The 26116-nt window shown below is 34.7% G+C and overlaps 2 protein-coding genes across 2 annotated transcripts; one reads left to right on the top strand and one right to left on the bottom strand.

Annotated features, from left to right (window-relative positions):
• Window positions 1-4919: 4919 nt before the first annotated feature.
• On the bottom strand, window positions 4920-19029 carry Marf (Mitochondrial assembly regulatory factor). Its single transcript, XM_068773354.1, has 15 exons — window positions 18919-19029; window positions 16456-16771; window positions 14479-14605; window positions 13694-13856; window positions 12575-12805; window positions 12376-12483; window positions 12156-12306; window positions 11143-11306; window positions 10028-10180; window positions 8818-9025; window positions 8506-8738; window positions 7662-7832; window positions 7156-7352; window positions 5897-6111; window positions 4920-5189 (listed from the first exon to the last, which is right to left on the bottom strand). Exons 2-14 carry the CDS (start codon window positions 16658-16660, stop codon window positions 5910-5912), a joined length of 2313 nt encoding a protein of 770 aa, XP_068629455.1. The 5' UTR covers window positions 16661-16771; window positions 18919-19029; the 3' UTR covers window positions 4920-5189; window positions 5897-5909.
• Window positions 19030-19687: 658 nt separating this feature from the next.
• Window positions 19688-21801, top strand: BCL7-like (chromatin remodeling complex subunit BCL7B-like protein). Its single transcript, XM_068773864.1, has 3 exons — window positions 19688-19903; window positions 19981-20165; window positions 21465-21801. The coding sequence occupies exons 1-3, from the start codon at window positions 19815-19817 to the stop codon at window positions 21590-21592; spliced, it is 402 nt and encodes a 133-aa protein (XP_068629965.1). The 5' UTR covers window positions 19688-19814; the 3' UTR covers window positions 21593-21801.
• Window positions 21802-26116: the final 4315 nt, after the last annotated feature.

The following is a 26116-nucleotide window of genomic DNA, read 5'->3' as shown; positions in this document are numbered from 1 at the left end:
TATCTCAACTTATTTGTTTTTGACTCTACTCTGCTTCTCAAGGTGTTAAAGTTTTGGAGAAAAATCAGTAAGAAACTCCACCACAATACATCTTTTAATAAAGTTTAACAATACAGATTTATACATATATACTTTATTAGATAAAGCCTAAATAAAATCAAAATAATCAGGTGACGTCACTGCCAATGACTTCAACCTTTTTATTTTTTTGAATTGGGGGAGACCCAAAAGAGAACATCAATTTAGACTGTCACTTAAAACACCTTTTACATTTCTATACATGGATAAGCAAGAAGGTTGAATATATTTCGGATTATAGGTAAAAATATCTAAATAAAACTTCAAATTATAAAGGAAACCTTTATTCGTAGTATTTACATAAGAAAATTCACCTAATTACGCGTTACTAATTACATACGACAACAGAAACGAGTGAAAACCTCGCGGTGGCCAATAGCTTGTCCTTCTGCGGTGACGTCATCACTGCTGTGCAGTGACGTCATCATTTCAACGCAATGCCAAGCCAAAAGAACGCCTTCGACGTTTCACAGCTATTTAAAGGTATGGTTGTGCCCAAAAACTAACCAGAAATAATATCACAGGTTTTCTACATAGCATTTAATAAACACAACGATAAAGATATTACATGCGACGAGGTAAACAGACCTACAGAATAAATAATCGCTACAGTTCTGGCACAACCCTAGCATAGGAATAAAAATAGTGGAAAAAGCAAAAAGAAAAATGAAATTTTTTGATTAAAAAAAAATTCGTACACATTACAGAAATTTTATTACCTAAAAAGTTTGACAATTGCAACACTTAACATGGATTTTAAAGGATCGGGGATGTCTTGCGACTGAAATCTCTTTAGGTGAGAAAATATTTACTAAACTATTGTAATATGTACACTTACAATCTCAAACACAATATGAAAATTAACATGGACAATGTTGCCATATGTCAGAACAATATTTTCTCCACATTTACCACTGTTTTGGGGTATTATTTGTACATCTTATTGGTAAAAATCTCTCATTAAATGTTTATATCGATCTAAAAATGTAATATTATGAAATGTCAACGTAAAAAAATATTTTCGGTTGTCGATTGATGGTTTCAATTCGCCTTTAAGAGCTAACACAATTAAAATTGTTTTAAATTAAAGAATTTAAAATTCGTTTTTTTTTTTAAATTAGCAAATTCGGCTATAATTTCTATAATTAAAATTACAACAATACAAATTAAATGGGATAAATAATTGAAACTATTCAGCCAGTGTTTACCGCACGCTCCGAATTAAATACAACCTTTTATTATAACAATTTACCATTAAAGCTTGTATGTGTTATATATAATATTTAGGATATTCAAATTGTAATAAAACATATTTAACTAAAGGCTTAATAGAAAGACGCCGGAGTCATTTTAAGACAGTGTCAAAACTGAAGTATGCAGTTTCGATTTTAATATCCAGGATTTTTAAATAAAAGAAAACTGATTATAATTGATTTATAATAAATCTAGTTTTCAACCATTCTAGTTACGGTCGTTCTTCGAGCCAGATGGCAGCCATTTTGTTACATCGTTGCACGGAGCTCGCAGTCCACACGGCACAATTGCGGTAACATCGTATGGTGACCACGCGTGGCACCAACAAGCGCATTTCAAACATTACTTATCGACATTTTTCTAATAAAAATAACTATTAAATATACGAATGGACGCCTCGGAGCCTTTTCATTGTAATAAATGTTAAACTTTGTCGCTATACTTTATTCAAACGTTAACGAATTCAATTCGACTTGCAAAAGCGAACCTATTTCCCTATTTCAGAGATACGTTAAATTTTAATTTTTTCAAATGCTCACTCAATAAATCTCAATTATTTTCCAATGCTTGCTGTTTTAATAAATAAAAATGTTATATAAATAAAAATGCGGGTTGTTTAAAAGGCAGGCTGGAATCATGACCCATGAGTCACCGTCTGACCCAGCGGGTCAGATATAACTCACGAGTCAGCGCCTGACCCGGCGGGTCAGGTATGACTCACGAGTCAGCGTCTGACCCGGCGGGTCAGGTATGACTCACGAGTTAGCGTCTTACTCACAAGTAAGTTTCTGACCCACGTGTCAATGTCTGACCCCACGAGTCATGTCTGACCCACGAGTCATGTCTGTCCCACGTGTCAATATCTGACCTACGAGTCAATGTTTGACACACGTGTAAATGTCTGATCCACGAGAGAATGAGTGCGCGTCTGACCTACGAATAAGCGTTTGACCCGCGAGTCAGCATCTTACCCACGAGTAAATGTCTGGCCCACGAGTCAACGTCTGACCCACGAGTTGCGTCTGACCCGCGAGTCAGTGTGTGAGTCTGAGTCAGTATTTAACCCACGGATCAACATCTGAACCATGAAGCCGACATCTGATTCACGGGACAGCACATCTACGTGACTCTTGACCTGTGTCTGACTCAAGGGTCATTACCACAACCTTCTTTATTAAGAGCAGGTTCGCCATTGCATATGCAGATTCGTTTAACAGGCTCTCAGCGCCGGTGAATTTACAATAACACGAAATTCGTAATTAATATATGCATACTGAGGACTTAGTCCGATATAACATTATCATGTCACGGAGTTCCCACAGTTCTACTAGAGGTGGCCACGATCGTACAAACAATTACCCTGCCGATAACAAAACAGATAACGCGGCATCGGACAGTCGCTTTTGTACGCCACTGTACAGTCGACGCCGCTACCTCCAGTAGTAATAACATTTACAATTCCATGACATATATAATCCCAGTATAATAACAACATATAGCCCCGCACATACGCCATTCATACAACGAATAGCACCCTAGACGGAAGGTAAACATTCGCATCACTACAGGACCATCACAAAGGAAACTCAAACAGCAGAAATAAATAACCTTTTTTAATGCCACAAGGCGTCACCTCTACAATATTTCGTACAAGCTGTTACGACAAATACTAGGACCAAACAATTCATAAATAAATAAGACATCAACAACACTATTTTACAAATACAGTACAGTCGCATGCAAAAGCGTTTATTCCGTTCATATAAAATAATTAATTGCTAGTAGCGGTTAAATCGCATCTTGTCATTTGATATTAAACATTGTACAGTTAAATAAATTCATTTTTTCGAGAGAAGACGCTTTTATTGCACGCGACTGTATGCTGCCTACTGTACAATACATTGGTATAAAATCTACAAAATGTTTACCTTCCACGGAGGCAAATAATGACACCAGAAACCGGATATTCAGTCACATATTTACCATGAAGCGTTGGCTTGGTGTGGAAAGCGCTCTTGTATCAAATAAATACGTGAATTCAGAATTACATAAGTACTTTTTGTGGAAAAAAAATATTTTGATATTATTAGGTACCATGGAAGATATTTTAACATTAAAAAAACCGTTAATTTTATACATATCATAGCTGCCCCTTCTACTCTAAACTGATCTCTATTCGGTGAAAAGCATATTGTTACTAAATTTTTAATCTCTAAGCCTCCTGGTTCCCTAGCGATACCGTGACGAGTCAGTACATAGATAAAAATATTATATATATATATATATATATATATTTATAATTTGAAAATATATTTACGTAAAGATACTATAACATGATTCCGAAAATCTGGCAGGCATTCTATTACATAACACCAATAATATTATCAATAAATCACAATTTTTTATGAATCTCTGAATTAAGAATCCCCTTCCATACTTTCTTAGCCATTAAATTAAGGCAAATTTGCATCAGATTATCCGATTTCTGCTCACCTATCGTAACAAAGACGATCAGGCCGAAGACTGTGACGTCATTAAGCAGATTATATTTTAAAAAAAGAACAAATTTAAATACAATTTTGTCCCTATATTTCATTTAAACATTTCATAATTCCTCTTTGATTTTCAAGTCTAAACTTTAAATGTACGATAAAATAAAAACAACTAAAAACTCACTCTATCATATACAATGTTAATAATTATAACAATTTTTTTAAATAACTGTACAATATAACGGCGCCTTTTTAAATTGTTTGGATTATATATAGGATAATATCGTTTTGTGTCTCACTTTGATGCCTAGGCCTTAGGTATTTATCTGACCATACCCCAGGTGCTCGGGTACTGGCACGGATCTTGGATACTCTGAATAAACATTTACATCAATTAAATAAAAAATTATTGAAGAAATCCTATAATGGATTTTGTAAGTTTTATAACTGTATTAAGAGATATGAAAGTGACCACAAAGAAAACCCATCTAAATTTGGACTCTCATACTTTTAAATTGAGGACCTCAACTTGAATCTAGTTTCTATCGAATTAGGGTGTTCTGGCATTCTTCTCATGGTGTACAAAGTGGTCACTTAATTATCCATAGACAATAAAATGTGTCATAGATTATTCCCACTGTAACTATGTTAATATAAAATAAGCTGCATAGTTAAGCATTGCAAATGGCAGTGTTTATCACAGAAGACATTCGGATCAAACTTTATATGTTAGGTTATTATAGAAAGCGCTTTTGCATCAGATAAAATATGATGTATTTAAAATTAACTTCCAAATTGATAAGTTCAGTAATTCACTTAAAAAAATTATTTAATAAGGTTTATGTGTTATCTAATATGGAATACACTTTCATTTAAATTGTTTTTATACCTCCTAACCAATTTGTAGTTATTCTCAAATATAATTTTTCTAATTTCAGAAATTTCCTGAATAAAGAAGCCGCTTTTATAATTTCTGATCCAAAATAACTTGAGGTTGATAAGTGACAATCCAACCTCTGATAGGCACTAACATTTACAATCTAGATAAGAGACAATCATTGTCATTTACTTTGTGGTGGATGTGGATATAGTATATATGAAGATATAGTTGCCTTGAGAATTAATTCAAACTCAGATTATGCCATAAAAATCTTGAAATAATATTTCTTATATTAACCCAATCAAGAGTACAAGATCCGTGCCAGGAGCATACAAGCACGTCGATGGGCTGATTGACTCGACAGATATAAAAGCAACAGCTGGTGGCCCCAACAGCTGGATGTTGGTCCAATCGCCTGCTGGACGAGCTGGTCCTTTGTCCGTGAACGCTTTGGGCTTTTGCCCTTTAAGTTTTCGCGAGCAATCCTGTGGGATAACACATGTTTTTAATTTTTTAAATAATGAAATACTGTTACAAAGCATGAGTTACAAAACCTTTTAAGCAATAAATACGGAGCCCTAGGATCGAGAAGTGTCGTAAACACGCTTGATCTTGAAGTTATTTACAGATTTTTGTGTGCGATTCTCGAAAATTCGAACGAAATACTATCGCGAACTTACTAGAATCTTATCCGTAGTATATATAGGTGTACTCACCATGTCGACAGTTCAGTGTTGTTTTACGAATTATAAGATTAAGATCTGAGATCAGAGATGCAAAGCGACTATTTGGTAAGTTATTTGGACCGTGATATCTCGAGCGATTCGGAAGCGAAGTTTGGACTAAGCCAAAGTATACTTTGTGTTAAAGTAGGGTGACCATCTGATTTGTGAATAAAGGACTCCTTGTGAACCAGTGGTGTTTCATTTCGAGTCAGAACCCACAGTACGTAACAATACATCTAACCTTTTTTTTAGTCGACTTTGAAATAACTCGGTGTATCAATATAAATAATTATCCTTTTTACAATACAAAATTTTATATTTCGTTTTTTTTTTTAATTTCCTAAATTGTTCAGTTTTCATGGCCATTTTAACTGTCCACGTTGCACGTTGTTCTGAAGTATACCAGGGTGATCCGACATTGCCAGTATCTATAGTCACCTCAGTTAATTTATGAGAACCTGACTCACCGATAGGCTCCAGTTAATTGTGCTTGAGGAAAGCGTCGTCGAACAGTTCCAGCTCGTGGTTGAGGTAGTTAGCCTTGTTGCGCAGCTTCTTGGCGGAGGTGCTTGCCTCCTCCAGCATCTTTATAGCTTCCCGCACCTCCGACAGCTCGCCGTCCATCTCCGTCGTCGCTTCGTCGATCAGGCGGCAGAGGCGAGCGAACATTGTCGACAGCTCCCTGAAGAACAGATCATGTTACAAATTAGTGATTGACATCATGTCAGCCGATAGACGCCCTCAAATATCGCCATGATCTTCCGCTGCCCGCATCCAGCGACATCGTGGCGTGGGAGAATCTATTACGGGTAAGAAAAGGACCAATATATAGCTACTTCCGCCGATGCAGTAGTAGTCGTGCAATAAAGTGCACCGCCCGCCAGCCCGCTGATAAATGCGCATGTGCCAAACACAAAGAGCAACTGGCACTCTATGTTTGGCACTAATCGGTGTAACATTACTCCTGAAGATGCCCCGTGGAGGGGTGAAACACGTGTTGAGTGATTTAACGGTGGTAGTTGTGTAATTCGCATTATTTGCTGCATGCACATTTATCAGCGGGCTGGCTGGCGGTGCACTTTGTTGCATGACTACTACTGCATTGATAGAAGTAGCTACACATTGGTCTTTTTCTTACTTAGAATGGACTGCCGCAAAATAACGCCTGATCCATTAGATATCTATAATGAGTGTAAAAAGGGCTGACTGTAAAGCTTATCTGCAGCAAAAAGCGTAAAATTAATACACCTTATTTTCAATCATCCCATATAAAACGTGCACTTTGAAATATTATATATTATTCTTTTTTATCTATTATTTTTATCATCTATTAATTCTGAAACCATCGATTTTCAGCAAGTGTGCCATACATTCTTTCTCTTTTATCGTGTAATTTAGATTCAAGTTAAAAACACTAAATTTTTTTTTTAAACTTCGAGTTAATTTTTGTAAGTAGCTACTTGTTAACGCATCTTTAAGGTTTTAACGCTCACTGCAATCATCTGTCCTTTTCATTTACTTACATAAGTGAAAGGGACAGCGTTAAAAATTGAGATCAAGGAGGACTTACTCTATAGTAACTATGACCCCGTCCACAGCTAGACATAAGGTTCGCCCAGAGATTTCCAGTTTTTCGTCTTCCAAGTATGATAAACTAGGAGAGTCAGGAAGTAGAGTGAGGGAGAGCAGAGCGAGGGAGAAAGGCAGTGGGGAGGTAGGTACTCACTGCTGGACTTGGTGGCTGCAATTAGCGGAGGTGAGGTCCACGATGAGGCGCAGTTTCTTGCTGGCGTGCGCGACGTACTGCCGCTTGAAGAGTCGCTCCTGCGCCTTGGCCGTCCACGTGAGCCGCTCGTACGCATATAGCGCGCCGTACAACAGCCCCGTCACCGCAACCACGCGCCACCCCACTGTCTTCAGCAACTGCAACACATCACCAGGTCTCTCTTACTCCATCAACCAAAAGAAACTATAACCACTACAACACAAATTCAGGTAACCACTGAGTCACTACCAAGATATCAAATTTCATAGTTATTTTTTCTGCAGCTAGCAAAAATTTTCAAGCTTTGCAAAGTCAGTAAAACAAAGACATGGTATGTTAATCTAATAGTAAAATAAAGCTAACAATACGTAACCAGGCAACAATTCTCCCTTCTTTGTGCTGCCGGTCATACTGATATGTACAATAATTAATTTTTAAACTATTACTTGTATTTGAGTGTCACTAACCAGTCCAGAGAGCAGTAGGCCTCCCATTGTGCCCTGCGAGGTGATGGCGCCGAGAGCGAACCGGGACACCATGCTCCACTCTTCAGCACTGAGCGGCCCCATTACAGCTGTTGGCCCGTTACGCCGCACCACCTCCATGGCGGGAGCCGCAGGACCCACTGACGGCGGGATCTGGTCACACATTCACACATTATTTAATGAAAGTTCTCTTGTACAGTAATTTTAAAATTTTATTAGTGACACTATTTGAACACAACTTCTCAAAAATTACCGATTAGTTTTGAAAAAGAAAAAAGCCACAAGCTCTATCAGAAATAGAAAAATCTGTAAACGGTCTGTTAACGTCATGCTGGCTTAGTGCTTAGGCTGGCTTGGCGGACTGGCAAATTAATGATTGAGCGAAACTCAAGGATTCTCAAAGCAGCCTCAGCTCGGGATTTGGAGGCTGTTGAGCTTTTACAATGGTTCAGCTGACGCTCTATGGAGAGGTGACGAGGCTCAAGGGTCCCCACGAAGGGACCTCGGCTTAAGCTGTCACTGATCTATTATCCTACCTGGCTAATATCACTACTACCATTTCGGAAAGCTAAAGATAGTACTGGGAGAAGAAGAAGCGGAATGAAACTGTTAATTTTTTTATAATTATATTAATTCAAATTTTACACAGGAATGGTAATGGTAACTGCAGTTAAATGTTACAGAAGACCTTTAGTCAGTTTAAGGCAAAAAATTAAGAGCATACGCGCAAAAGTTACAAACGTCGAAATAATCACAAATTCTCAAATATTAGTCAAATCTTTCAAATACCGATGCCATGTTAAACCTTATATATGAGCTGAAGTACCTGTGTGTACTGCGGTGGGTTCTTCAGCGCGATCCTGTTGGTATTCTTGCCCTGGAAGCGCTGTATGAGCGCGGTGATGCCGTAGGAGAAGCGGAAGGAGAGGTCCTCCTGGAAGTCCGCGCACAGGTTGTCGCAGTTGAGCCGGTAGAGCACCTCGAAGGGCTGCTGGTGCGGCACGATGTAGCTGGCTGCAGCTGCCCGCTTGTGGGGAGGCAGGATGTTATACATGCGCTCTGGAATATATATTAATATATGACAAAAGGTGTATATAATTTTTATGACTACCCTCCGACTTGTACAGAATTATGTTACCGGCCATCTCCTTCTGCACGTCATCCATCTCGTGTCCGATGTCAGCGGAGAGGCGCTTCTTGAGGCGCGAGCCCAGGCCAGCCTCCACGTGGCGGTGGAGCTGCCGCTTGTACTGATCGAGCGCGGCGCGGTCCGGTTTGAAGGGCGTGTCATACTCGTCCACCAGCGCCGACAGACGCCGGATCTCCTGGCTCAGAGTCAGTGACACCTGCAACCCAAAACACGATCAACTGCTGCTTCTTATACAACTATATCACCAGACACAATGTCACAACATACAATCATTACGGTTAGGAATGTAATTAGATATAGGATATTGTGTTGCATCTTTTAATTATTCATATTTTGTAGTACCTTCTTTCCCACATATACATATATATTTATATTTACAGATAGGAAAATATATTTATATATATGTACATATACATATTTATATACATCATAGATACATATATATATATATATATATATAGATATATATAAATTTGCGTGTGTGTGTGAGTCAATATAAGTGTATATATGTTTATGTAAGTATTTTTTGTATGTATGTGTGTATGTATGTATGTGTGTATGTATGTATACGTATAATGTATGTATACGTACGCCCTATACTGCCCTCTCCTTCATGTCTCCCATCTCAATCCAAAGGTTTGACCCGAACGGATAAGGCCGCCTTTTGTACCATACGATTTGTATTTTTTTTTTCTATTAATTGTCTATGGTGTACAAAAAAGTATAAATATAATATGATAAATAGAATAGATAATAATGTAAAAGGGGCAGGTTGGCCCTCTATTAGAAACAATGACACAGTTAAAGTCACAGTGGCTATCTTTGGTGATGGCTATGCCTCATGTTTATATGATGATGATCACGTAATAAGATCCACAAAATAAATAAAATCTCCGATGTGACGCGGAGGATTGCTAATCTAAAGTGACAATGGGCGGGGACACCGCCCATGCCGTTGAGGCCGATGGCGACTGGCGACCACGAACCCGTAGACGCGGCGTGGGTAGACCGGCACTAGGTGGACCAACGACATAGTGAAAGTCGCGGGAAATCGATGGACGCGGACAGCAAAAACCAACCATCGTGATGATATTTGGGGGGAGGTCTATATCCTTGCAGTGGGCATCTATCGCACACAGGCATGTCCGATATATTTGGCGGTAGCAGTTCAGAACACAAGAGAAGTATGAGATGTTACCTTGTGCTCCACACTCTCGACCATGCGACCGATCTTGTCCTTCATCTGGCGCGTGATGGCAGTCAGCTGCTCCTCGATGGCAGACAGCTGCTCGTGCAGGACTCGCTGCTTCTCCACCTTAGCTGACTTCATGTCCGTCGCTTTGTTATATACCTGAAAAATTAACAGAAAAATATTTTGGAATATCGAGATGCAGTCGCTTATTCGAAAACAGTGGAATAGATCTCCAAAGGGAGAACCCATTGCTCACTCTCAATCTCCATTGTAATAAACTATTAATTCTTTATTGTACATTAACACATAAACACAAATCACATAATGGACAAAAAAATTATCTTAAAAAGGGGGGAGTTACAAGATGGTCAGATGACCGTGTTAAGGTCGTCAAAAGACACTGGTTGTAGGTATGTATGGTATATCACTTCATAGATACCTTCGGGGGAGGGTTTTGCCTTGCAGATGAATTAATAAGATGGATTAAGAAATGTTAAGAGATGATGAAGTAAAAATAGTTGGTTGGAAACTATTCTGTAGTTTGGCTTGAGAGTCGTCAATCATTAATACTCAAATAATTGATAAACTATAAGTGGTTGTAAATGTGTTGTGCCTACTTAAATAAAGATATTTTTAATTTACTTTTTACTGTCAGCCATCAGTCTTTATGTATCTTCATTTAAATTGAGGAATATAGACTGAACTAAAAAATAATCCCTGCGGCGCGGTCACCGGTGTCATACATCGCGCCCGCTGGGGGGGGGGGGGACCGTTATGGGATGTGTATCGTAGCGAAGAACATGGGGGGGGGGGGATTTATTTAAATTCAACTTTAAGAGCAAGGAGAAAGTGACTGCTCCGTGATAACTAGAAAGCTCTCCGATAGACCACAGATTATCCGGATTTTCGCGGATATAATAGCTAACTCGTGGAGGTCTATTTTGAAAAGATATTGCGTGAGGGCTTTCACCTCGGAAGGAGCTAACGAAAATGTGCATTTAGAGAAGATAGATTGATTCAGGCTGATGTCGCCGGAGATGGGGGGGAAAGGGGAGAGGTAGGGGGACGGATTTAAGTGTAGTATGTATTGTGATGCATATCAGATTAGATCTGTGACGTACCAGTTCGAGCGCCGACATGACGTCACCCGCGATGTTCTTGCCCCTGCGCGAGTGCTGCGCGAACTTGGTACGCACGGCCGACTGGCTGATGCACTCCTCGAACTTACGCTCGAAGTCCACGAACTCGAAGTAGCGCACCTGGTGACCGTCCGCCAGGATCGGGGCTGGTGACCAAACATTCCTTTTTCATTTGCTAGCTTTCATATTATAGATGTAAAACCTCTTAACGCATTGTACACCATATCCGATCAATAGCTACAGAAATATTAAGATTATTACATATTAAAATTAATTATTGTTTACAACCTGTCATTACATAGATAAGAAAACTGTGGAGAGATCTGGGGGAAGTTTATGCTGAAAAGGAACCCCCCCCCCACCCTCATACTGATGCCCCCACAATAATATTAATCTACTGTTAACATTTATTTGTTAAAGGTTTATTATATTGTAGCATACTAAAGAATAAATAAACCAATGCAAATTATTTCGTAATGATTACCTCATACAGGATGATTGGTAATAGGTGTAAGTTTTAAATTATTTTGCCAACTTCATTACTTATATCTATACCTTGTTTATCACTGCAATGACTATATATCGGCTGCCAAACAGTAGTATGCCCTTACTACTATATCTTCCCTTTAGTAGGGGATAGGTTTATATTGAATCTGTACCTAATATCAATAACTCGATTTGAAACATACCTTTATCACTTACAACACTCAAAACACTGTGTTACGTATTTGTACAGATCTATTGAAATGAATTCTTGGCTATCCGCAAACAGAGCTAAAGGTTGCAAACCCTGAACCCGTCTATTTACTATCACAGTGCTACCAAGGCCTCGTCAATCCTCAGTCAATGAAACGAGTAGTGTAATTTAGTTTAGTTTAGGGACCCCACCATTACTCCTAAGGCCTCGTTTGTGGTTACTAATATAATCATAGTATTTGATATACACATATAACCTTCCATTGAATGATGAAGAAAAGATAAACAGAGATACTTACAGGAGACAGGTTTTTCCCTTTCCCTCATGCGAGTGAGAAGAGCTTCTTTAGCGGATATAAAGAATATCCTCTCCTCAGCCTCCTTGGGAGTGCACACCCGCAGCTCCCTTGACAGGAAGTCCACGCATCGGTTCGCGTGTTGTGTCCGGACCTAATACCAGACATGTGTAATTACTAGAAGGATAATTGGTTAGCTGTGAAGCAAGTTAGTGATACACACTTGGTCCAAGTATTCTGGTTCCGATGCGGAGGCATCCCATCTATTGTTCAATATGAATATATTCGGTTGCGATATCTTCGTTGACACTTTGTGGAAGAAGTTCTTCTCCTGTAACAAAAGAATTTGATAGTTACAGAAAAAATTCATATAAATATCTATTTGAATTTTAATTTAGTGACCTTCCATAATATCAACTCACCGTGACCATCAAGGTAGACTCGGCATTGGCGACAAGCACGAACACATCCGCATCCAGACAGTACTGGTCGATCCACTCGTCCAAGTTGGGCGTTACGTCCACGCCTGGGCTGTCCACCAGTACGACATCATCACGCAGCAGCGCACACAGCTCCCGTGGCCAATACACGTGTACCAGCGAGCATTCCTGCAGCCGGGTGGCGCATAACGCGTGCCCCAGCTGGCTCACCGACTGAAATACAACCACATGTACTTTATACATTCTGCTTCTCACTAATATATTTACTTCTAGATTGTTCTATCAACATTAAATGTGAAAAGCTGAAAAGGATATTGAATCAATTCTTTCAATACACAATGAATTACATCTCTTGTTCACACAGTCTACCAACAGTTCGGAACAAATGCCTCATATCCGAGAAAAAAAAGGCCAGAGGCACTTTTTTAAAAAATACAATGTACTTATTTCTACCATAGTAGTTCAAATGACCTGACTTCATGTTTCCTCCTTGAATGTATAAAATAGGGTTGTTACAAAGGAAATGTAAATTTAATTTTATAGTTTTAATTACTATAGATTAATAAGTAATAAAAAGTCATATAGTCAAATGTGCAAAAGCAATAACTGTTGTATGCATTTTCAATGCAAATGTTCAAAATTGGCCATATATACACAAATATATATAATTGCTGCGTCTGTTTGAAATTTAAAATAAACGCTTTTTACTACATGCATATACTATATACATACAGTACATATATCAAAATTACATTCTCGATCTTTTTTGTCTATCTGTTAGTTTGTTCTGGCTAATCTCTAAAATGGCTAGATCGATTTTTGCGTTACTTATACTAGCAGAAAGCTTATGTAATAACAAGTATTTATTTAAGATGTAATAACAAGTATTGATATTTTAACATCTATCTTTATTTTAAAAAACTTCTTAAAAGAAAGGAAAAACTATTTTCTGTTAAATTCGATATGAATGAAGTCGCAGTCACAGCTAGTGTATATATATATAACTAGACAATAAGAGAAATCAAGATTGAATTAATTCTAGACATCTTTGAGGCCATTGCCAGAATTCATCTTAATTGCCAGATATATGGTAATGTGTACCTGCACATTGAGTTTCTCCTCGGTACCGTCGGTGCGCATGAAGGCCTCGTCCGTGTCGGAGCCCTCCACCTGCAGGAAGCAGTTGGTGGTGTGACCAATCCCGCTCGGCAGGATCTTGTCGTGCAGCATCGCATTTATCACCGTACTCTTGCCGTTGCTCGTTCTGGAACACCATGCATAAACTCTCAATCATTCTGCAGACTTTAGAACATATAAGTTCAAAGCGAACTGTCAAAAGCGTGAAGTTCATGGTGAACTGTTAAACGCACTAAGTTCTGACGAACTGTCAAACTAGCTAAGTTCAAGTCGAACTGTTAAACGCACGAAGTACATGTTGAACTCAAATGCACCACAATATGGGCGAACTGTCAAACGTGCTAAGTTCATGATGAACTGTCAAACGCACGAAGTTCATGACGAACTGTCAAACTAGCTAAGTTCAAGGCGAACTGTCAAACGCACGAAGTTCATGTTGAACTGACAAACGCGCCAAAATAGCGTTATCTGTCAAACGTACTAAGTTCATGGCGGGGATGTAGGAACTCACTTAAAAATCTTGTGTCCATCCAGAAGACTTCATCCCCCATTCCAAAAAAAGGGCCATAGTGTCATTGGTGTTTAGTATTCAAAAACAAGAATGACAGTGGCAAGTGGCAGTAATGATACCACTTCGTAAAGCGTATTAAATTATTGAAATTACTATCAATCTCGTGTTTTATTATCATGTATTTCGAATTATACCATGCATTCCTTGGAAACTTAAGCAATAAATATGAGAAACTGACCTGCCGAAGAAAGCGACTTTCATATGATCTCGCTTGAGTACCTCCCGTATGGCTTGCACCTTGCTGACGTAGGCCTCAATGTTGGCCACATCCTGCACCGTCGCAATTTTATTCTCACCCGATACAGCTGTAATGATAAATATATTGACATTAATTTATCATCATGATTTGAAGTACAGCACATCCACATCTGCGCTTCCCCCATAATTTTCCAACAGAATAAAGTTGGAAGCGATCTGTATAATGTGTCTTCCATCTACTGGGCAGACATTTAGGCTCCAGAGGCCATAAGTTCTGTGCACTATGCGCCATGCCTACTGCCACTCTAACTTGCTAATATAATGACTATAGCAGTGTTACCATCTGTCAATTTCTAGACTTTCTAGAACCTTCTCTTTAGTCCTATTCTCCTGGTAGAGCAATAGTAATCAAAAAGATTGATATATGACCCTTCTTATAATTTTTAAAATCCCTGCATGTATCTATTCAGGGGCCATTCCATGAATGCTTCTTATCTGGTAAGTCCAACACAAAGCAGTGTGACATCTGGATCTAGCCATTTCACTTTGGACAACAAGTCTCTCCATAATATTGTCTAGCATGACTGAAGTATAAAAACTTTTAATTTGTCATGAGGCATTGCTTGAGCGATCTTGAGCTCCTGTACACATCTCAAAAGTCATCAATGCCCTTTCTTTCCCTTTCAAGTTTTTTTATGATTACTAATTTTATTATCAGGGAAATTTGTAACAAGCTTATCTTTGTATCCAGTTCTTGCCTTATGTACACCACATATATATCAGAGCATGTATTGTCGTATTTTTACATTTTTTTTTAAAAGTAATTTTCATATGTTCCACAAAAAGTTCTATTTGTACCACAAATTTTTTAAGATAAAGTTTTACTCGATTGCTTGTTCTACAGGTGCTATTTATATTAAGTTAATTTTTTTATTTCCAAATATCACCTTTCATAATAATCCTATGATTGGAAAGCTTTTAAAAGCCAAATTCGAATGTATTACTATTGTTACATAACAAAAAAATACTTAATTAGATCTAATTCTCTAACACTCATGGATCATATCTAAATAATGGATAAATTGCCCTCAAGGTCCTTTTAGACGATACGTGTGTCATCCACACGACAGCCCAACCATTTGTTACATAAGTTTGTATATTGACACTAATGTTTAGCTTCATCTGTAATCAAATATTACACTAGTGTTTACGCCTGTATTTGTCTGCATTCAAAACTTATAAAATAATTAACATATTAATCCCATGCTGGGGGAGCATTGTGTTATTTACTAATCTCTGTAATTACTAAGATCCTATACCGCAATTCCATAACAACATAAACATTGCTAATGACCCCAAAAAAAAAACACCTGAGTTTCTTTAAGGCTCTTTTTAGATCATGGCACATATATTTGACTATGTGTGTCATATTTTTAAGTTGATAGATGAATTCACAGGGGAACATTATTTTAGATTTTATCGTTTGGCATTTAACATACACAAATGATCACTGTAAATGTTCCTATATATATATATGTTATATATATATGTTATATATATATGTTATATATATATGTATATGTTATATGTATATATATATATGGCTGTAGACTTACAACCAGCTTTGCCTACAACTATGTTCATATGGAATTGAACAAAAACTATTTATTTTGTTTTTTCATTTAAGAATTTTTCTAAAATAAGTGTAGCTTACATTATTACTTATTACAATAGCTACCCGTCATACTATAAGTCCCGTCAAAACTTGTTCATCCATTTCAAAGATTAGTTGAAACAGACAGACTGACAAAAAATTAAAAAAAAATGTATTTTTGGTATGTGTTCTGTACATGTATTCATATCCATGTAGCAAAAAGTGCTTATTTTACTATTACAAACAGACACTCCAAATTTATTTATATGTATAGATCTTCTTAATATGGTGTACTATGCTTACCATGCATAAATGTAACCGCATCCTTAACATAGTCGTCAATCTCAACGAATATGTCATTTATCTTCTTCTTGGCCCGCACAAATATCTGCAGCGGGGAGTCCACATTGGTCATGTTCACGCGGACGGCGCCGTTGTTGAGTGACGCGACGTTGTGCGGCCCGTCGCCAGCCATCATTGATATCGTACGGTTAACATACGCAGCCATACGGGAAGGAAAGATGCACGGTTTTCGTTAGCCGAACCTTATGCGAGACAACACCAACAATATAGTTTATCGTACTTCTTCTACGGTTCAAAACCAACATGCAGGGTGCAACTGCAACAAAAACATAACAAGCTTAGTATGGAGTGAGCTTTTTAATAAGTGCAACAATTAATGATTGGCTGTGGTAAATGTGTTTATGATGAGATTGGTTAACATGATTTTTATTGGTACAATGTGTTTCCCAAGTTGTGAAACAAATTAAAAAGCAATGAAGGTAAGTAGCTTTATAAATAAATAATTATAAAAGAGTTGCATATATAGCTTAAATAATTACAAAAAGCAAATGGCTTACTGGAGATCAATGCGCAAGCTAAGCAAGAGATAACCTGCATTTTCAGATTAGTTCAGGGGCTAATCTCTGAAAGATTATGAAAACATCAAATCTAAAGGACATTCAACAATGACTGCTTCTTGCTTGGGAATCGGGTGGAAATGCTGTTCACCAAAGTACTTTCTTATACTCACAGAGTTCTAGCCAAGGATCCAGGGGTAATAGTCATCACCAGGGTTCTAGCATAAACTCGAGAAGAATTACTCTCCATTAGAAACCATATATCGTAACAACTAATAATTAGTTTCAATGTTGCAAAATTAAAAACAATAATTTTTTTTTAATATATAAAACAGATTCTTTGTGTTAAGGCTACACCTTTTAGAGATTGTGTAAAAATAAACACTACACACACATCTTTGGTATGTATAGACTGTTTAAAACCAATTGTGTTTATAAAATCAATCAGTGTTGACTAAAATATGTGACAAAATGTAAATTTTTGATATAGAAATATAACTTTTCAACACAAAGTGATCATTACATAAGAATATAATATGTTATCTCTTCTTCTTTTCAGCTAACAGACACCCAAAGCAAGGTCTCTGCCAAAGATGTTTATGATGACTGGTCTTATGCTGCCTTCATTCAGTAACTTGCCTGCGACCCTGAATATATCATTGATCAACCTTGTCCAGGGCTACCTTTCAGCTCCAATAGCTATTGATTGCAGGTTTTTAATACAACTGCCACTTTAAGCAAGCAATTTTTTGAGCTATGTTCTGAATTTGATCTCGCAGCAAACCTAAGCATAGCTTTCTGCATTACCCACGGGGTGACCTTGAGCATTCTTAAAATGCTCCATAAATATAAGTAATTTATATATACATTTTTCCTTCCTTCAACAGAATATTATTAGGGAAATAGATACAAATCTTATTAAAGATATATTATAAAGACAATATCTATAACAGCCTTGAGTAAAAATAATATTTATAAACATAAATAGATAACAAGAATATAAGATAAAAAATACTTGCAGAATGAGTTACAGGGTGTTACAAAAATTTTAGCCTAAACATAAAAAATCTATGACAGTTTTACAATAAGAACCCATTTACTTATAGCCCATATTGTTTATATCATTTTTTAAAGTTAATATGGATTTCATTATTAAAAAAATAGTCAGAAATAAAATTTAAACACACACAACATTTACAATTACTTCCCAAACAATATTAATTTTCTCTGTTTATGACATTTAACTAACTAATTTACGATTTAATATAGGCAATGATAGTTTTTCTTAATCTTATTACAAACAGCTATGGATAATATATCAATAACTTGACCATGGAATTCTGTTAGCATAAGTTACTTCCTGAATTAATTAAACATTTTTGTTGTTTTTTTAAATGCGTATTATTTGACAAGGTTTTTTTTTCATCTAATCTAGTAGTAAATGAGTAAAGCAATTCCCGACGAAATTAAAAAGCATGAATTGTAGTAACGAAACTATATCATAAGGTTTTAGTGCGGTTAAGGAAAATATAGAAACAAATCCATTTGAGGTTATCTCTGCTTTAGTAAAATAAAAATAATCTTGACTCCACCACACAAAAAGCACCAGTATAACGAAGAAGCAGCTCAAATTAGAAGTAACGTGAAAATGGTAAAAGTATAGCACCTTATCATCTCGTTGCATCATAACCATAAGTACGCATCCCTGCACCACGAGCAGCGTGAAAATATGTGTACAATTTAGAATCAAGTATAAATAGATCTTATTTAGATAAATGCAATAAGGCGTAAAACAACTGACAGCCGCCGAATAAAGTCAAAATTGAGATATACTAAATTTTAGTTATATTTCATTTTCTCCACCATCGGTTACTTAATAAAACGATTACCTAGAGGTTTATCTTACCTGTTATTTACAGCGACATTTTAAATAAATTACTTATTAAATTTTTTCGGCATAAATTACCTTTAAAAATTTTCATTTATGATTTTTTCGTACTTTTAGTTTTGTATTACATTCCCCAGTTGCCGTGGTTATATTTTTAACTTTATTGAAATATCATTGGTGGAAATTACAAAAATCCAATTCCTACCAATAGGAAAGGATAATTTTCTTTTACTTAAACGTTATGTCTTTGCTATACTTCTGTTTGTGTACATTAAAATTACGAACAGAAAACCTAAATAATTAAAATAAGAGTTTAATATTAAATTATTTTTTTAGAAAATAATATTATTTTAATAAGTATCAATTATTTATATATTTTATAAAAGCTATCTAAAAAAAGAGATAATGTATTAAACAGGGCATTAGCTCTTATACCTAAATAAAAACATTTAATAAAAGTCACTTAGTATAGACCGATCAAACTTAATAACTTTATAAAAAAAACCTTCCATAATTTTAGTATTTCTAAATCCTAGTATTAATTTACCGAAAATTTAATTTAAAGGTAGACTTGTACTACATGTTTATTTTTTAACTAAATAATAACATCGTTGTCTATAAAAAGATATACGTTCATACATATTATAACTATTTAGAAATATTACAATTTAACTAAGAATTTGTTTGTGAATGTACAATATAAAAATGTAGAAGATGAAACTAAACGTCGTTGTCACTGACAAGCAAGTAGTGTTAAAAATATCGTAAACACAAGTTGTCAGTTTAGTAAATGGCGGATGTAGAGTTTTAAAGCGAAATTTCTATGTCAGTCTATTTATGTTTTTTAGTTGTTATTAAATTACTTAAGCGCGATTTCGAATCTAAAAGCTTAAGTAATATAATAATTTTAAAAAATGTCTCGCTCCGTCCGCGCCGAAACTAGAAATCGAGTAAAAGACGACATCAAAAGAGTCATGCAAGCTGTTGAAAAAGTTCGCCATTGGTATGAAACTAATTTTGTCAAAATATATTTTTTATATAATTCTTTGACTGATTGAAATTGTTTTATCAAATTTATAGGGAAAAGAAATGGGTGACAATCGGAGAGACGACCATGAAAATTTACAAATGGGTCCCGATATCAACGAGCGAGCAAAAGAAGAAACATGCGGCGAAACACGAGAACAAGGAAAATACCTTGACCCCCAAAAAGATGCACGATTCGTCTAATTCCAATTTTGGAATGGCCGAAGATTCAAATACTTGTAAGTGGTTTTATTTATTATTAGTGCGTTTTATCTCTGTTATGGCCATTTCCCGAAAAAACCTTTTCTTCTACACCAAGATTTCTTGTAGGAGTTGCCTCAATAAGCGTTCGTATCCAGTGAATCTTTTTACGTCACTAAATGATAGCTGTTCACTTTTTAGTGAGTGGACTAAGGTTAAGTTTACCAGGGTGTTAACCACTATAGTATGTTTGAACATTTACCCAGCATTTTTTAACTAGCCAATTTATAATTGGAAATAACATGAAAGAATATTTTTATTCATTAATTTAGCCAAAGAAAACTTTTACTGATCCATTCCTAGTTGCCAACTTATTTTATTTTATTTTATACTTGCTGTGCTCTGTCTTTTGTGTGTGATATTTAACAAAAAAAATAATTACTCCTTAATAGTCCTGTCAAAACTGGTCCAGCCATTTCACAGATTAGCCAAAACCAGCAGATATACAGAAAATAATTAAAAAGTGTAAATAGATATATATATATATATATATATATATTCATATGTATGTGCATATGCAGTAATAAGTGGTTGTTGTATTATTCCAAGCAGACATTCCATTTTCATTTATTTGCATCATATATTATAATATGAAATAAAATATGTAATTGTTGTAAAAAGGACATAAATCAAATGATCAAACTATAAAAGGTACCATTCAGAGTTGCTTCATAAAGTCCCTTAACTTCAAAGTGGCTATGTTTTTGATTTAATGCCTTAATAATGAATAAAAATACCTTTCATTTTTCAATAAGTACATCATAATTATACAAAAAATGTTATACACAAATTTCAAAGCTCAGAACATGCGCTACAATTTGCTTTGGTTTGTATAGAAAAGAGAATGTTGGTTTTACTATTTACTTCACAAATTTTTATTTTCATAAGAACATTCAAGCTTTAATAAAAATATTTAAAAAATTGACTAATTTGTTGAGTTCTTAAATTTTATGCTTTGCAATTCATTTTGCGATCCATTTTTACTTGTATAAAAAAATCTTATTAGGAAAGTGGTACAATGCCCAGCAGATGGATAAGTAGAAGTGGTGGTAGGTAGACCACATACAGTGCAGACTGCATTGCCACTGAGTTCTCAAGGCTTTAGAGTGGAGTTCACAAGCCAGTAAGGACATCTATGCCTGTCTATACTGGACGCAGGCTGCTTCCAACTGGTCTCCTTGGAAATCCTTAGGGAAGCCAAGAAATAATGATGAAAAAATATATTTAGATCAATAAAGAAAATTTTCTTGAACCTGCGTTTGTTTTCTGTCTTTCAGGTTTTTCAACTGTAAGTGACTCCCAAGGGCCGACAGAGTTCACATCAACCCACATGAACTTCTCGGAGGATTCAAATTCACAGAGCAGCGGCACCACAACACCAGCGAAAAGGTTAAAAACGGACTGAATTACAGCTTCATTATAGGTGTATGTAAATAATATAGGAGTTCTCAAAGTGGATGCATTTATAAATAAACTTTAATGTTCAACATAGTACAACATGTATGAACAGGTTAATGATAAATGTTTGTGTAATGTTGTCTCTGTGTGTAACGTGTTTTATTCAATAAGCTAACTATAATATGATCAATAGCTTTGATTAAACTTTAATTCGATTTTAACAGAGATGAACAAGAGAGTTTAAAAGCTAATTTAACAGGTGTGAACAAGCTTTTTTTATCATCAAAAAATTATTAATAATTTACAAAACTTTTATTAACATTATAATAAGAAAATATACAAATTTAAATGCTATGTAAAAAAATTAGGAAAGAAAAAGGAATGAACCTGAAAATTTTAATTAGAAATTTGGCATAATTTTGTTTAAACCCAATATAATAGTATGCAGCTTTCTATTTTGATTCCTGGTTATTATTAATTAATTGTTTTGGTTTAGCATGTACCACCATTTTATTATAATTAATTTTATAATAATTTATTCATGAGAGAAAGTTGATACAATAAATTAATTTTAGAAATGCTTATCGGGCTGCATAATCACGTTTTATGGGCAGATTGTTGCTCACCCCTGGATTAAAGCAATAGATACCTCTACCTTAACTCATACTATGGACTTAGCTCCATCCTGATTTGTTGAAGTATAGTTACTATAAGAAGGTCTATGCTAGGTGCTTTTACTTGTCTGCCATCACACACTTGGCAAAGACATTAATGTCAACATACATTTGTTGTTTTAACAGTATTTCTATTTCATTATGTCCTTAAGTTACATGTTGACATTAAGGTGATGAGAAATATAGTTTTAACATTATTGAATTGTGGTTGGTGATAAAATTACATTATTATTTATTGCCTTTGGAAATAGAAAAATGATCTTGTGGCACTCAGAGGCGTGTTAGTCAGTCCAGCACCTTATTGGATGTTCCTTGGTGCAGTACTTAGGAGATCCTGCTTGTTATGTCGGAGACGCTTGTAACCCTCCTAAAGGTGTTGAGGAAATCCATTAAGTTGAAATCCCTCTTGTCACCCCGCGGCATTGTATCTTATGTACATCCATATTTTCTACATAAAAAATTTTTGGTAAGTTTTTGGTATTTTTGGTAAAAAAAAATTCCATTGCAAATTGAATAATAAAATAAAATTAATGTAAAGTTCTAAGTTGGAATTCGTTGTAGTAGTTTGTTTATATTACCTGGTATTTGTTTTTGTATTAGACATACATATATATACTTTTATATGTATCATAGTTAGGTCTAGTGTTGAATGATATGTATTTTTAATAAAATTTATTTACTACATGTCTAATACTGTATATCTATAGTCTGTATGAATGTGGGATGAAATTTTGAAGAGAAATATAATAGTGTTTTATGCTCAATGGTCATATTATACACAGAGACAACATTTAAATTATATGTATGGTTAGGACTTAAAGGAGTTCTTATAGCGTGGAGTTGTTTATTTTAATAAACATGGCATTCCTTATATGTAAATATTGTATGAGATAAATGAGTATATGCTGTTAAAAAATAAGTTAGTAAAAATATGCTACGAATATAAAATATATAAGTACAGTTTGAAAATATTTAGAAGAAATATTTTTTGAAATTGAGAATTTGGCCAATAACTGATAAATTAAGGATTCATTTTCACCCAAACATTTGGTAATTAATAAATTTATACCACAATTAAAATGTTTACAATACCTGGTTGCATTCTCTTAACTTAGAAACTTTGAGATTCAAATCATTAAGTTCATATATAATAAATATGTACTTAATTTGGTAACAGATAAAACTTTTATCCTATACCATTTCATACAACAATAAAATATTTTATCATTGTATGAAATGAAAAATCCCGGCGATAAATATTGCACATCGATCTTTGGAAAGAGACAATCGGCTAATTTCAGCTTCGTAGAGCACTATCTCTGTCGCACACTATCTATGTGACGTTATGTAAGTCGTTGTATTTCCTGGTCGATGTTGGTTGCCGGATACTCTACCCATAAGAAGAACATACTTGATACGGTCTTCCAACAGGTCCTATATTGGAAATCCATGGAAATGGGTTATGTCTAGCCGTGGACATCTTATAGCCTGATGCATTTTTACCTTAATTTACCGTTGCCAAGAAACTACCAGATCGAGATTTCAAGTTATTAATAGCCTAGCTGGTCATTGATCCTAGTGGGTTTACACAGATTTTTATGGGTGTCATTGTGTTACTACACAATAAGAATTTTTATAAAATAACAGTAGTCTAAGTAACTCCTTTTTACATCGGCTACCTGCCAGTATGAGCCCCGTCAAAATCGGTCCAGATATTTCAGAGATTAATGGAATAAACAGACGGACAAAAAATTCAGACATACAGACATTCTAATTTGTTTTAGTTATGTATGTAATTAACTGTTCCGAATTTACTTGAGGAAAAGCATTTGTAATCTGTCTTCATAACAAGCATATATATTTCAATACAAAAGTGTATTATAATACACCAATGTGGATTAGATAAATATACATCAAAATATCACGTGAGTGAAGATGCCAAATTATGCTATCACATTTCATATATCACTTAAGATCATTACTAGTTTATGTGATGATACAGAATAGCTCTTAAAGTTAGAAATTTAACTTTAAGCTATATGATTACTTTGTCGCTTATTCCTTTGAACAATTAAACACATTTTAAGTTTAACTAAAAAGGGCCATTTAACTCGTTATATTTATTATTGCTTAGGTTGAGGACTCATTCCTGGATGAGCTTGCAATCTTCGGTTTTTTTTATTGTCAATTGTGGTGTTAATATCTGTCCGACATACCAAAATTTTTTTTAATTATTTATGCCCATATAAGATACTGATTTAATAATATATAAAAACTATTTTGTGTAGTTTCAATAGCAATTACTTTAATAATTATGTTAAATTGGCCGACTGTAGATGTGTTTAGTCTAAAGGATGTACCATTTTAAAGTTCTTGTCTTAGAAATACAAACGAATAAAAAAAATATACTCTGTACGTGCAAAAGACTAAAGTGAATGGTTCAATGTTAGACATTTCAATAAAGTTTTATCATAGAAACAAAAAATAGTACAAAAAATTATTGAAATGAAGGTGTACTAAAGATGATTTTACATGTTTCTAAATTTGTGAAAGAAATCAATTCTTAACAATTATCATTTTGTCTTTGTTATATCAATTGTCTCATTTTGAAATGCATGGTTTGTTTGAATTTTAGGTGATATGCCATCGTTCAAAATTTCAAAAAATTTTACAAGTTCGTTTTGTCGAGTTTTTTATTAATTTTACATAGTAAATCGAGTATGTTGTATGTAAAAAAAATGTATAAACTCAGCATTTTCGTCATTAATTATTATATATATAAATACACATATATACTTGCTAATTTAAATCTTTATGTTTATATATATATTATAGGAATTGATGTTATAGAGACTAAAGGCGGCTTAAATAAATTACATACATATATATATATATATATATTTTTTTTTAAAGATAGGACTTATAAGTTGTACATTCTCTCTCTCACGCTAACATAGTCTGATATAATTGTATGTCTCACTTACACATGTCTCAGGAGATTGTTACAAAAATCCTTGCCAACCAAGCCAACAGTTTTAATATACTTAATACATGCAATCAAAAGTGACCATAAAGGAAAATAGATACATATATATTTAAATTGTATAAATATCATCAATATAAAATATCAACTGTTCTACCTAATTGTGGTTATATAAAGCTTCAAAAACATTTTACTACCAATAGACGACAGACCAGAGAAATCGCTTCAATTAGCTAATACAGACTATATACTCATTAATTGTAAATCTGTGTTCAAATTTAAACATTCGTTTATTTCCACAAAACCAACTTTATTCCTAATTTGAACATGACGGGGGACAGATAATAAATTATTTTGGAATGCAGATATTACAATCTCCTTACTGCCAAAACAAACATTTAAGTTTTATATAAGATCTAACTTCTGAAGAATATGTATGTGTAATGTGTTCAAAAATTCTCAAAAAATTGTTGAACATGATGAAAATCACAATTGAATATGCCGTTAATTACTGAAAGATGTGTTATTTATTTTTATTTTAAGTTAATTAGGTTTTAGCATGTTAATATCGGAGATGTAAATACTTGTGTCGAATTGAATATTAAAATATGAAAATATTTTTGACTTTTATTTACCCCCCTTTTGTTTTAATGTATAATAATAAATGCTGGCAGTCATGAGATTCCAAGGTTGTGATTTTTTAATTATAATTTTCAAGTTGATGACTTCATTTCTTGTCATTGTAAAGTACATATTTTAGTTAACATTTATTTCAATATGCAGTTTTTAGTATCATGAAATAATATATGTTCTTAAAACATTAAATGATATGTTAATGAATTTGATCACAAATGCTAAGTGATATTATTTTGCC

This window comes from Battus philenor, unplaced genomic scaffold, assembly GCF_028537555.1.
Source record: "Battus philenor isolate CCGP_79_NKW_IND1 unplaced genomic scaffold, ilBatPhil1.0.hap1 SCAF_6, whole genome shotgun sequence".
Lineage (NCBI taxonomy): Eukaryota > Metazoa > Arthropoda > Insecta > Lepidoptera > Papilionidae > Battus > Battus philenor.
The sequence above is the reverse complement of the archived record's forward strand: the minus strand, read 5'-3'. Positions and strand labels throughout refer to the sequence as shown.